The 18,851-nt window shown below is 32.1% G+C and overlaps 1 protein-coding gene across 1 annotated transcript; it reads right to left on the bottom strand.

The window, feature by feature from the left end:
- Window positions 1–1,975: 1,975 nt before the first annotated feature.
- Window positions 1,976–17,642, bottom strand: LOC113548956 (SKI family transcriptional corepressor 2). Its single transcript, XM_026950069.1, has 3 exons — window positions 17,512–17,642; window positions 5,378–5,498; window positions 1,976–4,246 (listed from the first exon to the last, which is right to left on the bottom strand). The coding sequence occupies exons 2-3, from the start codon at window positions 5,492–5,494 to the stop codon at window positions 2,876–2,878; spliced, it is 1,488 nt and encodes a 495-aa protein (XP_026805870.1). The 5' UTR covers window positions 5,495–5,498; window positions 17,512–17,642; the 3' UTR covers window positions 1,976–2,875.
- Window positions 17,643–18,851: the final 1,209 nt, after the last annotated feature.

The following is an 18,851-nucleotide window of genomic DNA, read 5'->3' on the forward strand; positions in this document are numbered from 1 at the left end:
TATATAATACGATTGAATCGAACTCGACGAATATAATGTACAAATATTTAGGTACACGCGAGAGCCACACCCCCACTCGCTACCCCTCTGCGAGTCTCCGACGATTTGTCATTAATTATTACTATGTAGTCCTTCTGTGACTCGGCGCGTATTGTCTCTCGCGTCATAATATGTTCACTCGTGCCGCATGCATATATATTATAAATAATAGTAATAGAAATGTAGGCCGAGCCACGATGAAAACAAAACAATATAAATAATATCTACCCTGCACCCCTGTTTCACACACACACACACACACACACACGTATATACACTTACAATGACGACGACAAGTGGTATAGTCGATTTATAGATGATAATATCGATGTTGATAATAATATTATAACGGTTAAGGCAGGTAGGCACTACAACACGTTCACGTGCATAAAAACCCTTTTCTGTAATTGATAGGTTTTTCGTGGTAAGCTTTTGGTTTACCAGTGTATTTATACCTTATTCCCTCACGATAAATCATTTTACCGTGTTGTTGGTTCCAGAGCGAACCCGATAGCGGAAACGTTTGCAATACTCGATAACGAAGAAAATATCATTCTGATCGTTATTCGTTTACCAAACGTTTTAGACTTGTAGAAAACATCGCAAACGCCAGGAAACAACCATAACCGTCGTTAATTTGGCGATAATAAAGTCATAATATATTGTGACAAATATCATCATAATTTTAAATCGGTGTTATTATAATTAGCTTACCACGGTTTAACTTGTTGGACGCCATCAAATTTCAACTATACAAATTTTGTTGACAACGCGTTGGCGTTTTTGTTATACCTACTATAAATTTATAAAGTTTTCCGTTATCGAATTCCTTTCTATGCAGTTCAACAATTTTGTGTCATATAAAATATATATAACAATATAACAAAATATGTATACAGAATGATATCGGTTGTCATCGGATTTTAGAACTATTTAATACCGAATATATTATGTACCGACATGATTACGTGAACCAATGTAGAACGCGCGAGGCGAACGTGCGCGTTCAACGTATACGCGTACACGTGAACGTATCTAAAGTATTGTGATAACCGTGGTTAACTGCACATAACATATTAAATTATTAAACATCCGGGTAAAGAAAAATAAAACCAATGACTTCCCTCCAGAATTAATTAGCTTCTATAATCTATATAGATCTATATATATATATATATAATACAGTTACAACCGATTTGTGACCTTAAAATTGGAATTCCTACACATTCGTCGAACTCCATTGTGTACTTGCCGGGAAGCGGTGATCTGGATGCAGACGGGTCAAACACTCAGACGTACCTACCGCGTTTTTCCGCATAAAAAACAGGACACACCACGATATTTGCTGCGTGCGCAGTAATATTTACGCAAAGTGGTATTTTACCGTGAGCGATGGCCGGAGAAAAATGAAATCGTTTTCCTTATAAATAAAACCCACGGTAATCCGATTTGGGTTGTACGGGCAAAGCAACATAATAACATAGTATTCCCCGGCCGGGACCGTTTCCGATTCGCTTTAAAAGCGACGTTTAAAAACGGCTCGCCAAATGTCAACCGTTGACCTTAGCCAAACGCCACCGTTGTGCTCCCTCAGGGATCGTCTTTTAATTATACGACACGTCAGTCTCGGGTTTCCTTTACACTCCAATCGCCACCCGAGGGTTGCCGTTTTCATTTAAATAATAATGTGCGCGCGGCCTGTCACAGCTATATAATAGTCCGGATGGTTGTGTTGTATACGCAAACCGTATTTTTTATGTGTGTATAACATATATATATATTATTATTACGTGTGTGTACGTGTACCTATATATATATGTATATAAAAAAAAACCATTTATTTTATTTAATATTATTATTATATTATCATTATGATATATTATAATAGTATGTACTATGTATAGAATAAAAAGAGGGAGGGAAATTAAACATACGTTTTAACAATCACTCAAGTTTAACAAATAGACATCGAAATGTTTACATAAACAATAGATATAATATATATATAATATTGTAATGTTCCAATTAAAAGTTTAATAATATTATTACTCTACAGTCTACAGCGTATCGTCGGCCACCCAAGCGGCAGTTGAATTACAAAATTTACGTAATATGTATAATATAAAACACGTATTGTTATCTTAATAATGTACGAGTATGCAAATATCTATTCAGCAGAGTTCCTGTAATTTTGACAAAACAGTAGTGGTTAAGTGCGTCGCGACTTATTACATATTATATATTTATAGAAGGTGAAGTATAAACGATATGCAAATAAGAAATAAATTCATTACATTATGTAATATTATAGACTCTACCGGTACCTCTACGATGAAAAACATATTCGCGCGTCAAAGAAGAGACAAGTCACTTTCTACGTGCAAACAACATATTCGTATTCGTATAAACTTTCGTTAAAAAATAAATAATGAAATATATATAAATATATTATATATGTAAATTAATAATATACGTGGCCAACAAAATAACCGTTATAGTAGCGCCGATCTCACCTTTCACACTGTAAGCAGCCTTTAAGGTGGCGAGTATACCGTACCCCCGATTTTACTGAAGTATAACAGTTAGCGATTTTTTTGAAAATCAAGTGTGATAGTTCGGGCGGTAATATGAAATTCGTGGTTAAAAACAAGAACAGGTTTTACGATTTTGAAATTCACCCACTTGCGTAAACTTTGACTTGCAAATTATTCGACGCCACTGGAGGACGATAACTGAACCGGTCAATTATAATATTTTATATCGCAATAATAGCGCATAATAATAACACACTGTAACTATAAACAATAATTATAAAAAAAGTAGCCATCCGCGAGTCCTACGTGTTCCTTTCGTCGGGGCACGTTTCGATGTCAATTTCGTCGTCGTCGTCGTCGTCGTTGTGGTCGTCATCGTCATCGTCGTCCACGCCGTCCACGCAACAACCGCCGCCGCCGCCGCCGCCGCCGCCGGCCTCGTCGTCATCGCCGTCGTCTTCTTCGCCGTCGGCCGACTTGGCTGCGGCGGCGGCGGCTGCGGCAGCGGCAGCAGCGGCCGCGGCCACGGTAACCGGGTAGACAGGCCGGAAAGCGGAAGAATAATCGGTGGCGACGGCGCCCCGGTTGACCAAGGCGTTGTGATGATGTGGGTCCAGCTCGAGTTTGGGCAGCCAACAGGGCAGACCGCCGCCCGCCGAGTACGCAGCCGCAGCCGCAGCAGCCACGGCGAACGGGTTGGCCCGCTGTTGCCACACGTAATCGACCATGGCCTGGTGTAGCGGCATGGACGGCACCTGTACCGGCGGAACCGGTGCCGATTTTTTTTGCTGCAGTTCCGGCGATCGTTGTTGGTGGTTTTGGTGGTGCTGGTGGTGGTGCAGGTGGGCCGCCGACTGGAGCACGGGCTGAGGCATCTGCACGATTACGGCGGCGGCGGCGGCGGACGAAGCGGACGACGGCGGCGACGACGAAGCGGACGACTGTTGTCGTGCGTGCGACGGCGGCTGCAGCAGCGGTTGCGGCGGCTGTTGCTGTTGGTGCTGTTGCTGCAGCAGCGACGGCGGTGACGGCCTGGACACGGCCCGTTTGCGCGTGCCGCCGTTGAACATGGCCTTGACGTCCTCCCACGCGTGCACCACGTGGTCGGGCGGATCGTCGCTGAGCTTCATGTGCCGGCGCCACGAGTTGAAATTGGCCGCGTCCGGTTGCACGTACCGGGCACCGGCGCCGGTGCGGTGCGAGTGGAATATGAACTTGTTGGGCGAGAAGAACAGACCGCACACAGCGCACCGGATGCACTTGGCCCGAGACGAATTGTACCGGGACGGCAGGAACGAGCCGCGGCAACCCCAAGCGCACTCGTGATGCACCGCGAACGCAAAGTCGTCGGGCAACCGGGGCGGCGTGTTGTCGCCCAGAAACGAGTTGCACAGCCGCTCCGCCTCCCGCCTGGTGATCATGCCGCACCGTCGCGACGACACCGGCATGGCGCCCGCCCGGCGCAGCATCTCCAACTGCACCGGCGTACACTGCACGCACGTGATGCCCAGCGCCACCCGTCGGTTGTGAATCTCGTTGTAGCTGAACCGGTGCAGCAGCGTGTTGCTGATCTGGGCCAGGCACAGCCGCTCTTGGTTGTCCATCTGCAGCGAGACGATCGGCACCCCGTACAGGATCACTGTTCCCACCTGGTTGGACAAACAAAACAGAACCTGCTCAGGTGTTTTGCCCGCATTCGCGCCGCGCCGGCGAGACTCGCGTCACGATTGTGATAATATTATCGTTATATAATTATTAATATAATAGGTAGGTATATGATTATGAAGTCTGCACGTAGTCGTATATTCAGACCATACGACCGTTTACCCTTATGTATTGGTATTACACCCACCAGATATATAATTAATCGAATTTATTTATTTGACTACGTATTAGAATATACACGTTTAAATGTATTGTGCTCGATATTATAATACATTTCGACAAACCTATAATTATAGTATTAGTATTTAACAATGTTGGCTTCGCAATGGGCTCGTAAATGATACGAATTCGAGTTATTTGAGTTAATCGAGTTATCATTAAATATAAATATATTATATAAATCCGAATGCGTTTCCTAATTCCGAAATTTTACTTTTACGAAATCCAATTTTTCTTTCAACTCAATTTTACAATATATACAGTATACACCCTTCGAAGTATAGTCAGAAGGCAAAACATAAATTTAATTATTTGTTTATTTCGAGTTGATCGGTTATAATTCGTTCGATATCTGTCAGCGGAGCGACGTCTTTGCAAATTTAATTTCTTCGATTCGGTGCGCCTTTTAAGTGTTTAAAGCAAACAAATAAAAATAACGTTTTATCATTTTTTTTTTTTAAGGCTAAAGCTATTGTCATTTACTCGCATCGTAAACTTGTAAGCCTCCCGACCGGAACGACAATTCCCCTATTAAAAGGTCGCCACGCTCCCTCCGACTATTTATCCACGCCACTTGATGACTTCTAAATAAATATAATACAATAACCCCGAAGAAACTATTTGCCTTCTTGTTCTATACACCCCGAACACTAGAAATATTCTGATAAATCCACTTCATAACGTGAGTACAATTAATGTTTTGTTATTGTTAACTATAAAATCCATTTAATATCTTTATTTAACTTTATCTCAGGCATTGATTTGATTATAATTATAAATTGAATCGTATGCAAACAATAAGACATCTAAAACGTATATTTTATAACGAAATTTAAGATTCAGCTCAATTCAACATTTAAAAACAAATCGAACAAAACAAAAATGTGTAAACGTTAGATTTTTAAAATTCCTGAGCTTACTTTGTTCGGTTTAGAATTATTGATCACCGGATTGAGCGCTCTTGGTGATTCGGTCTGTTTGTCATCCCTGTGATGACTAATCAATTGAAACCTCTGATCCATTTTCGCTAACGTCATTTTTCTGCACAAAAAATTACGAAATAAATAATACATGATTAACGTTACTTGTGATTTTAAATTTAAATTATGACTGACTAAACACAAGGTAACGTAAATAAATGATATTTTTTTTTTTAGTGAACACGCAATAAAGGCTATAGAGCTTTACAGTGTTTGTATTTATAATAATAACATTAATTAATTTATTTATGAAAATAATTTTCAATTATATAACATAAAATATAATGGCGTTAAGTATATATATATATTAAATAACTATGTAAATATAATGATTAATAATTTTGGATGATGATATTGTTAGTGCACCAAATTAAAGAAGCAGAGTCAAAGTGAAATCTAATTAGGGTAAACTGCAGAATTTTAAAGGCTGACTCGTAGCAAAAATTTTTACACATATGTTTTAATAAATCTAGTTTCTTATGTAATGAACATGACAATTGAAGAAAAGAAACTATCCAGCTCTTTAATTATATTATTGCGTTTCGAATTTGAACTATTTAATGTGAAATCAAAACATAATAACCTTTTTTAAAAAATAAAATTCAGCAATAACACATTTATCAATAATCAAAAACTTATCATTCTCATTACATTATTGATAAAATATTAAATACTGTTTAAGCTAAGTTGAATTTTGATGCATCATTAAGACATTTAAAATCTTGTAAATTTTGGTTTTATCTTCGAGTAAGAGATAATTTGAATGTTTTAAAGTTTTATTTATATCATTTATGAATAGAGAAAATAATAAAGATGATCAATTATCACCTTGCAGGATGCTGGAAAAAACATTAATTTTATTAGAAATATAATTTTTGCATTTTACGTCTTAGGACCGATTGATGATGAAAGAACGAATTCACGAGAAAAATTGATCATACAAATCATAAGCTTTTAGTTTATAGTTATCAAAATATAATACTGAATAATTAACTCTTATGTTATTATATTTCAATTTTATCGAATGCACGAGAAGCAATTGAAAATGTTTAATCATTATCCTTTCGTAAGAAAAATTAAACTTAAAATTCGCGCTGTTGTAGACATTTGTAAAAAACTTTAAAACTCGCGTATGCGGGTACTCGAATGTTTCCTGCAATAAATAATACATATAATATTACATTACAACTATTATATTGTATAGCCGTATTAATTAAACTTAGGTATTTAGTTTCTGAAGATGTCTTCAGGCCCGTGGAACGAGAAGGAACATGGAATAAGATAAATCAAACAACTGAGAGTGCGCTGCAGTAACTTATGTGCAAAGATACAGAGACGAATTTCATCGCGTTTCGTCCTTGCAGCAGATCAGGGACTAAAATTGAATGTAGTACAAAATTATGCCAAGTATAGAATACAACATTTAAAAATGTGTAATGACCTAACTGTTTTTCACAGTTTTTTGCTTCATTTTATTTAAGTTTGATTGATTTATATATATTAAATATTAATACAATTTTATATATTTTGCTAAAATATCTTTTCAGGATAATATATACGTATATTACGGACAAATCGCGATTTTATTACGATTATTAACGTCGTTAATTTATCTTTAATATTGTATTTTATTTATACTCATCCTTATATTATGAATGTACAAAACGAAATTCGTCGTAACTACATACTTTCAAAAAAGATCAACATTCAAATCCGCACACTTTTATACATCAATTCCGCATGGTCTTACCAAAATCAAACCGTTCAATAACGCGTACACTGATATTTATCAATAACGCACACATTTACTTAATATCGCATTATCATTTAGAAACGCACACAAAACCCTCCACGGCAATGTAAACTTCAATATGAATTATGTACTACGAAAAAATATATATTTTAGTCTGAGTCTATACAACAGCAGGTGTAGTGGATCCATTTCCCCGGGCACGGTGATGCACAGCCGCACAGCGCCGTCTTAATCGAACTCTTTCGGCGCTGCCGTACGGGACGCCGACGACTATATTATGTACGGCGAGCGTGTTGTGTACTCGAAATCATTAGCGCGTGGAAAACCGAAAAGGCGAAATTAATTAAACGAGAGCCGATTTGCTGTACACCGTGAGTAAGAACAGGAGCGGAAAAGGAAGAGCGCAACGCGGCGATCTGCACCGGGTTTTGACGACTGCTGTTCAACAGCGGCGGGTGTTGTTTGGAGTGGGCGCCAAGGGGAAACTGTTTCAATACATAGATATATATAAGTGTGTGTGTGTGTGTGTGTGTGTGTATGCGGCCAGGTTGCGGAGGGTTAATCTGACTCCAGTGGGGGTGTACCCGCGTAATCCGTCGATAATTACTCGTTACATTTCTGCGAAAGAGAAAAACGTTTTTCCGCGTCCAGAGTGCTATGGGTCCTCGCGCGCACATATATATATATACGGCAGCGCCAAACGACTGCGTCGCGAGGGGGTGAGTATTAAGCTTTTATTTAAGTATAGCGTAACGTATATATAAACGGCGGTGTTAGCAGCGCGGTGGGTTCGTTCTAATTAAAATTAACAAAAAACTGCACAAATGTACCTATTGCTGCAGTTTATTTTCTTATATAATATAAGAGCATAAATACGGATGATTTCATTTGAGTTTGGTGTAAATCAGTTGATTTCTCTATAAACATTTAAATAATACTTAGAAAAACATTTTTTTTTCAATTAAAAACAGTTAATGTAAATTTAAAATTGTGCTGATCCAATTTAAATAATAAAAATAGTTTGGTTCACACTACGTTGCATTTGGAAGTTGAGTAGGTTTAGGTTACGTAAAATGTTATGGCCTCGATGAATCTAAAATTGTCATGCTCTGAAATCTATATCAGTATACTCGGGCTTTGGCCGTAACACTCGTACATACATATAATTATTATCATATATTTTCTAGTTTCCCGCAAGTCTAGGATATTTTCATACATACGAGACTTCTGTAATACAGTTTACTTGTACATCATCATACGTCGATTAAATTTCAAACGGCACAATTATTTAATGATACTATGAACCTAACAAGTCTAACGATCTTATAGGTTTTTAAATGTACTGCTTTTAAAATGATTTGGTTGACAAGAGATATAAATGATATAATATAGACATAATTTCTATATAATATAATATCATGTTTATAATATGTACGTATTATATATCAATAAGCAAAAACCATTTTGCATTAAAAAAATCACCATATTCATATTTTATACTTATTTTAGTATTTATAAAATAAATAGTATGTGCGCTTGTTCATTTTTGTTCGGTATACACACTGCAACGTCTTAAATTATTTAAACTTGTATTGTCTGAATAATATATATATATAATTTTACACAGGTATACATAATACGTGTCCTCGTCGTTGTCAGCATAGTAATTTCAATGCATTTTTAAACATTCGCCACGATTATTATTACCATTCCGCCTCGGTTGTGGGGCGGTGTCTTTAACTGTATACAAGAATAATGTTAAGCTCCTCTTTACGACCCCTAAACCGCTCTCGCTGTACCTACACACAAATATTTTATAACGTATATAGTAAAGAAATGTTAATTTACATTTTTTTTTCTCACTCTCTCACACACCCTTTACAAGTTTGTTTTTTTATCAAATGTACCCATGTGTACCTATATAAATATATAATATATTATCATGACGTATACATACCGTTGGATCAAATTGTAAATAGTATAGCTCTTCTACGAAACGGGTAAACAACAAATCGATTGTGATATTTAAATATAAACATGGCATTATTATATTATGCATTTTGAGTGGTTAATAATAAATTGCATTTATTTGTTTTCTTTATATACCTACCTATATATATTATTTTAATTTAACGGATTTTAAAAATATTGTAAGACGTCACAACGAGAAAGTAAAATACAATGTAATACCTTAATAACAATTAATGTAGAAAAAAAATGATAAAATTTTTAAAAAACAATTAATTTGATATTCGTATTTTTATATTTATAGTGGTCCTGTGTAGGCGTATTCTTGTAGAAGTGATTATAAATGCCTACACAGATAAAAATACTAAAATTTAATAATAACAACCGATTATAAAATTAAAAAGCTTATTAATAGCTAATTAATGTTATAAGCACTCCAGGAAAATGTTTTTATAAATTTCATCGATTGCAATTTATTAAAGATATTAAAAATTTAATGTGACAATGTATTATAAATAAAAACATAAAAACACGCACTTGTGGTGAATACAAATAAACGCGCTTAAATTTTTATCTGTAGTGGTCTTTTGTGGTTGAAATCAATTAGCACCAAAATATAGGTATACCTATATACATAGGTGCCGCGAGAGGGATGCACTTGTACCAGTGATTTGAATTATTTAGAAATCAGCGTATAATATTCACTCCCTGACAAATTCCTAGCACCTATAAATATATACATATTATATGTGTTTGCACCAAAATAAAAATATTATGTAATTTGTTCCATTTCAGATAGTAAAAAATATGAATTTTATAATTTCCACTAAAATTCAAATCAATTATTTTCGATAGTATGTACACGTCTTGATATAGTATAGATTTAAGATATTGAAATCTAAGAAGTAAGAAACTAAATACAAAAAATATTATATTTTAGATTCTAACCAATTATTTCTAACCTATTCATCTATAGGTAATAACAATATTATATATGGGAAAATATATAATATTATAATAATTAATAATACAAGAAAAATTCATTATTTTTTGCGAAAATCAATTCAACCTATCATGTTACTATTAAAAAATAAATCACTATAGCGTATTTACATATAAAGGTGGCCTATAAACAAAGTTATTAAATGAAAAATTGATACGAAAAATATTGATTAAAAAAATGCTGATGCTTGATGATCGAATACACGTATAGATTACATTTTGAAGCAAATTATACAAACTCACGTTTTTCTAATAGCGCGCCGCGCCGTGGGGAGGATTCTTAAGTCATCGTTTATATTAAGCGCAATGTCGATACGACCTAGACAAATTGTGTAGTTGATAACGAAATATAATATACCGCTGGTAGGTACGGCGAGGACTATGCTAAATATTATTTACACATATTGATCACGAGATGAAAAATATTCGCGGGGACTTTATTATAATATAATATTATAAATACGTGCAGTGGGCGAGTCTTAATAGTGCTCCCTCCGTCAACACACATATAATGTAATCCCTTAATTATACCCGCCACAGTACATAATATTACACCGTTATATATTAGCACAACAATAATGATGATGATAATAATAATAATATAATAATATAATACAATTGTACGCGGGCGACTCGGGCGAGAATTGGATGGCACGCATAATAATAATATAATATTGTGTATACTGTTTCGATATTACATAAACCACGCGCGGAGGAGTTTAATTTCGTTTTCCGCCCGACAACAATATAATCGTGTTTCCGCGGCGGGCCCGGTCGAAACGTCATTATTAACCGAATATCATTATATAATCGTTATAGCTACAATCACGTAACAATATACATATTGTTATTAAAATATTATTGCTGCGCTCGCGGGCGCCAAATAATAATAATTACGGTCGGACGGCTGTGCGTAATGCGATTGTGCGTTTACGTATATATAAATCTCGGAGGAGCGCGTATATATAGGTAGGTACGACTTATAATACATTAATACATATATTATCATTCATCGTCATTGTGTGTGTGCAACTTTTAGACCAGGGGGTGATGGTGGTGGTGGTGGTGGTGATGATCTGGGGTAGGTGATGATTCCCTGCACCACTGCATAATCGATTCCGTAGCGGTAAATTGTATATTACAATAATAACATTACGTATGTATTTGTGATTATATTATTCGCACTTTAGTACGCGGAAGTCGAATTGGGATGTGTAAGTATATAGCAGCTTTTGAAAATCCAGTATAAGATCCAATGCAAACGTTAGGGGGTGAACTATGTCGGGAGTCCATTGCTACAGTATCAATATCGAGAACTTTAGGTGTATCGTATATGCACCGGGCTACATACGCGTATATGTGTATCGGCTTATCACATGATTATTGTGTATTACCTAGGTAATTATAATGTTTTATCATTTAACAATCATAATTATAATAATTAATCGAAGCTCTTTTTCATCAAAGATGGAAATGATTTAATTCCTGTTTTTACTAAATATTTTTTGGGAACCAAGTACCTAGTTGAGATTAAATGTAACAATATCATGTATATATATAAAAGAAATATAAATGTTTATTTATATTTATTTTATATACAACAATAAAACAAACATTCTAATCAATAAAAACAAATTAAAAACTACTTACATACAAGGTTAGAAAATTACAATTTTTTATTCGAACCCAAACTGAACGAAACTTTAAAATTTACTATTTAAACTTGTTTTATAGTACCATCATTAAACAATATTGTTTTACGAAATTTAGATATTTTTTTACAAAAGGCGGTAAAAAAATTGTTTTCACAGTTAAATACTTAAATTTAACTTAAATAACACACCGTAAACCGGTTAGCAAGTAGGTTTTTACCTTACCATGCATCTATGCTATTATAAATTAATTAAAATACAAATTATAATTTAATTAATTATAAAATAGTTTGATTTATTTAAATGAAAAATATATTTATAAATTCATATTCAACTGTATGTATAATTATTTATAATTATTATATAAACAAAATTAAAATTAAAATAAAGAATTTTTTGCTCAATCCCGCCATATATGATTTAGTAATAAATCTAGTTGTGAAAAATTGAAAGGGTAGGGAAGTTTAAACTAATTATACAAACATAATTGCAAAATATGCAATTTATAGTACATGAATAGGTACAGGATGATTACATAGTACTTACCTAGTTGGTACTCCCCGACAGGAGTATTATTAATTAAATATTAATCGCTTGCTTTGCGTTATTTTCACGACATTTACCTATACGGCTATGCGTGGTAATTTGTAGTTTTATTAAAATCACTCAATGCACACATATTTATGATTTATCATGTCAGGCAATATGGTTTGTTTCACATGAAATAAAATAACCTACATTCAGAAAACAAGGGTAATCGATTGAAATTCTTTGATATTGTTTATTATATAACTAGAATGTGCATGTGAATCGTTAAAAAAAAAGTTTATCAGTATAGTTGATGATGTTATAACATTGTAGTATTATAATTAAATAATTATTTTTATTTTTAAAAGTGGGTAATAAATAATTCAAACATTTTTGTTATATTGTTCAACATTAAATAAATGCTTTTAACTAAAACAATTGATATGAAAAATATTTTGAAAACTCTGTATTCTACTAACAGACAATATAAAACAAACACACTAATCTAAAAGTTAAACTGCACGTGTATAAGTTCCTATTAAGTCGCATATAGATTTATTGTCTATCCGTCTTTAACTATACAGAGTACTGTAGAGTAGTAACAAAATAATCAAACTTCAACAAATTTCAATAATTTCAAAACATTGCATTCAGAAAAATAAACAATAATCCAATATTCTACCTTTAGTTTCAAGTGCCATAATTTCCAGCAAAGTGCAGTGAATCTTTTAAATAATTAAAAAAGAAACTATTCAATTTTATAAATACTTTCACATAATCAATTATTTAAGATAATCTAATATCTTATAATTAAGCTTTTCGTCCGAACCTTACCGGGTTAAATATTATTTCTTTGTAATAATTGGTCAAATCGTATATAACATGTAGACATGTAGTTAATGTCATAATCAAAATTAAATCCACTAAAAAATATAAATTAATGTTCGCTTTTTTATAAAATTAAACAGTTACTATTACTCATACTTTTCGTCCTCACTTTTACGGGATTGTAAATACTAAAATAATGTAGTTCCAGTAATTATGTGTATTTGATACGTTTTAACAACATAATATAAATAATTGCAATAAAAACTAATTTTAAGTAACTAAAGCTGAGTTCAAGGTTACTATACTATAGGCTGCTATATATTTCCCAAATTTATAAGAAAAATTAGTGATGAAATGCTAATATGTCTTACACAGTACCCTTATCTTAATTTTAAGTAGATAAAAAATGATTATTATAAATTAAAATTATTGTCTTAACAGTTATGAGTTAATTTCTTTATTATTTTCAGGTTGTATAATTATATAACACTTAATATATAAACGCGTGCGGATGCTGGATATTATTATAATATTTAGTGATACAAAATTAGATCCTGATCTTTATTTTGATCAATAGTTATGTTATTTTGAGTGGTTGATTATGTAATGATCAATGATGACTTACAGTATGGGTTTTATAGGAATTAAGATTCCCCCATACTTTTCCAGAATAAATAATCTATTTATTATTCTTACATTCGTAAAATTCTTTTTTTCTACGTATTTTATGCTTAAGGCCTTGCTGATAAGACATCGACATCAACGGACTTTTTTGATTTTATCTGTAATAAATGTAAGTTTAATCTTGTATTGATGCTAAGTAATATTAATGTATTAAATGTATTTTGTTTTTACGTTACAATTATTTTTATTTTACAAATATACTAAATTTCAGATGTATTATTTATAATTTGTGATGTTAACCTAAGTATTATTACGTTATGTTTGTCTGTTTTATTAATTTTTTTAAATATATTTAAATTATATTATGTTATTGAAAGGGCTACCGTCTATTTTATTAATACTTAAAAAAAGAATTGTGTATTTCTGCAGGTCTAATCCTATATCATAAAGTTAAAAGCACTACTAATACATAATAGATACAAATTAAATATAACCCAACACATTTTTTACTTCTGAAAAAGTTCGTAAATGTAAGGTAGCAGTATAAAAAAGCTCTACCACTTGAAATAAAGTTTACAAAATGAATGGTCTATCAATGTCTTACAAGATAAGCTCGATATTTTTTACTCGTGTAAAATTTTGCCACCATAGATCTGTGTACTGTTGAAGTATAGTTGGCAGCACAGCAATTAAAAAAGCTCTCCTAAAAAAAATAAAGTCCAACAAAGTCTAAGAGTAATCCAACACTATCCAACAAGTTACTAACATATGTATTGGGTATATTTCATAAGTATTTGCTATTATCTATTATTATAATTTATAGATGTGCAGTCTTGTTGCAGCTAACTTTATGGCGATTCTAGCGCCAACCCTTCACGGCAATCACGTGTCATTTACTGTCATACCAACATCAATGCATCAATAAATGCTAAAAATTACAATAAAAATTATTTTACTGTTTACTTATAAAGTCCTACACTCCTACGATCACTTATCCGGATACATACAATATTTATGGATAAATAGCATTAGAAAACATGTTATTTTATTTTAAATTAATAATTATACAAGTACCTATAATAGTTTATACATTTATTTTAATTTAATTGCAACTTGACTTGTATAAGTTATTTGTGAGACTAACATTATTTACTACTAACTACTAAGCCGTGCTATAAAACTAGGTGTGCAGCTTAGTGTGCATTTCGCATGGGCCACAAAACGTTAACTATATTATTGATTAAGGGCTCTAAACTTTTAGAATGAATAATTAAATTATATTAATTATCTTTAAAAGATGTTTTAAATTTTTAAATATTGAGGTGCAAGTTCCTTACCTTTATAGTTATAAATTTATCATAGACTTTCTTAAGGTAGATAATTGGAAGAGGGGATTTTCTGTCTCGTGCAAGATAAGAATTAAAACATGTTCTATTCTAACATACCTACCATTTTTATAGTGAAGTGATATAAACTTTAAAAACAAATTTGAATTTGTCATACAGTCTTTTAGATATCAATTTCACAACATTTTTGAATTTTTTATTACAACTTCTTTATCTAACCTAATCTTGAAATATGACATTTTTTTAATATTTAGGAGGATCAAATCAAATATTTGCAAAATTCGATTTCAAATAGACGATACGAAAAATTCAAATTTATTCTTCGAATATAAATCACTTCACAAAACAATATTGGTGCATTTAGAAATAAAAAACATCTAAATTCCTATATATTATGCGTTAGTTAGATAAAGACAAAATGCCATAATTTCCAATCGTTAGTTACTGTTACCTTTAAAAACTATATATTTTAGAAAAATCCTATACATTTATTCAAAAATCTATGTAATAAACTAACGATTTGCAAGCAAGTTTTTTGTTCTTTGATGATTTTAATAAACCATAATGACAATAAAATCAGTTAACTACAGTAAATTGAGTAAATTAAGATAATTTTAAATGGTTTATTTTTATAATATTTTAAAACATTATAGTATTGTACTAAAGCTGAAGATAAACTTAGAAAAATATAATATACATATTTATTAATTTTTCTTATCGGGAGAATTAATAATTAAATGGTCTTATTATTTTATTATTAAGTATAAACACGAAGTAAATTCTGACTTTACTCGTTAAATCTTTTCCTTAAGACGTAATCTCAAAGCTTAAGTTTGTTATAACAATACTGTATACATATGTAATACAACTTTAAAAGATTAACTATAAAAAATTGTTATTTAAAAAATTAATAAACTCCATAAATATTAATATTGACAATAGCTTAGTTAGTGATTGGTGTATTAGACAACTTCGATAATTTAAATGTAAAAACAAACACAAATGAAATAAAAATATATTTTAAATAACATTTAATCTATAACAGCTTAGTTTATTATTCTCTAGTTGTTATTTGTTTTTTTTAATTTATAAACATTTATCAAGAATTTTTGATAACTTTTTAACTCTTTTTTATTTGTTTATAATTATATAGACGCATAAAATGTGTAAGTTGTGGCATCCGCTCTTTAAAATTACAAAATTAAATCATATTTAATTAAAAATATATTTTATACACATTATTATAAGAATTTCAAAAAACTGAATATAAATGTATAAAAGTAGTAATGTTGAATGGTGAAAACTGAAAAGGACTTCAAATTTAAATTTTACTCGCGGATCTCGATTAGTGTAACCGTATTACAGCCATAACGTGATTTTCTAAAATATAATGAAGATACATAAATTACACTGTGATTTAAACAGTTACATGCAATATAGCAATACTATATATTATGATAGTAAAATCTTTTTTTTTAAATGAGTTTTCTTATTATAATAAAATGTAACATCAATTAAAATATTACCTTTAAATTTTAAAATGCCACAAGATTAGGTATCCAATAATAACATCAATTAAATAAAAAGTAATATACTCAGAGAATCAAAATAAATCATAAAAAAGTATGTAAGACTAAACTTTGATTTACTCTTGCCTCCTCGAAAACATAGAAAATGATAAACTTGGTATCCACTTATTTATTATAATATTAGTATAATGGCTATAATATTATAACAGATACCTAAATATAAAATTAAATTTTCAAACTGTATTAGGATGTCTGTACCAAAACTGTATTTTAATCCAATAGTCTTCGCGTTTAACCTTATTAGATTCACGATCCAATTTAAATATTATTAATTTTTTGAGACATATGTTTATAATAAAACAGCTGGATCAATATAAAAAATAATGTTTCAACATTTTTAACTAATTTAGTATTAATATTATATTATTTATATTTTATATTTTACTTCGAACAATTGAATGAAATACATACTATTTTAAAGTTATTAAACCTCGCAGGACCAGAAATTGGGTTCTGACCTATCGTCCATAAACCACCTTTCTAAACATGGTAAACGTTTATAATTGTCAAATTGTTTACCAAGCTAAAATAGGGTTTATAAGTTGATTCACTGATTTCTGTCGACAATGCGTACGTAAGGGGTGTTATATAGGCATCGACTAAAAATGTATCGATAGATGCAGGATGTATGATATTGGATTTAAAAAAAAATAGGTGATATAATCATCAATTTACAACCATTTTTTAACACCACAATTTTTTTTTCTACAAACAGTTAAAATAAAATAGTAATGATCTGCACATTGGCGGTATAGTCAATATAGGTATTATTATAAGTACTTACCTATACGTATTCTTTGTCGTACGCGTTCTATAGACGGCGACTTTTGTTTAAGACTTCCGTCGGTCGTGTGCAGCGGTCGTCTTCGTCGCGCGCGTATCACATACTCCGGTGCAGTGCGAGTTCAGGCTGAGGGTTGATTACACCGTCGACGCATTCGGCTAAAAGCTTTGGTGGTGGCAACGTCCCTGGGCGGGTCCTTTTCCCGAGTTTGGACTCGGGCCAATGGCTGAGACCGAAGCGATTTGCCACGCGCGGTCCTGCCTGGCCGACCCTTTGGCGGGTGGTCCTTAAATACAGCGTCGACACCGCCACCCTGACACGCTATTTCTATATATAGTGTGTGCGTACTTACTCTGCAAGCCGTAGGGCAAAGTAAATCGCGCCAACCCCTCGTCCCCATTACTGCCAATCTTCCAGCTATACGCGGTGATTTCGGAATACATTTCATAAAACCACACCGTGCGTATCTATGTATATATATTATACATTTATACATTATACAGGGTGTATTGTATTTAGAAAATTTTTAATGATTTCTATCCAAACCAAATAAGTCTATTGACTCAACTCTAGCCATGAATCTGTTTTGTAAACTTTTAATCACTGCGGACCACCACTCATTTCAATTTCACTATACATTTAATTATTCTTTAATTTAACAATTTATAATCTCTTTCAAATTCAATAATTTATTGATTAAATGAAAAAAAAAATTGTTGGCACCACGAAGTTTCTAAAACGAGTCCACATTTAGACCACTTATATTACAAATCACTGAATTAAACTGTCAACAATCCCAAAAAACCTTTTGTGTATTGTGTAATAACAAGTAAATAAAAAAATCTACAATTAATCTACTAAGTAATAAGTAAACAATTATAAAAAAACCATATTTGTTATTGTTCAAAAAATATTAACAGCAGATACCTATTTCAAATATTCGACTATCATCTATCTCTATCACTTAAATTTATATTTATACTCAAACAATAAAATTTTCAAAATATTCATATATATTTTAATACAATTACCATTCACGCCATTCTATTACTGTATATATATGTGTGATATATTAACTTATTAGTTATTTAGTTAATAACAGTTTTTACCAATTTTATAATTACTTATCATGGACTACTATCTTTATAGTAACTATACTTAAATTTAATAACTCAAAAATTATTCGATCAAATTTCGTATTATAAACACCATCGTATAAAAAAATTTATCCCTTTAACAATTCACAATACAAAGAGGTAATTAAAAAAAAAAAATTAAACACATTTGTACTAATATAACCAGAAAATTATACAGAAGAAAAACACCATTATAAAATCAAT

Source organism: Rhopalosiphum maidis, chromosome 1, assembly GCF_003676215.2.
Source record: "Rhopalosiphum maidis isolate BTI-1 chromosome 1, ASM367621v3, whole genome shotgun sequence".
NCBI lineage: Eukaryota > Metazoa > Arthropoda > Insecta > Hemiptera > Aphididae > Rhopalosiphum > Rhopalosiphum maidis.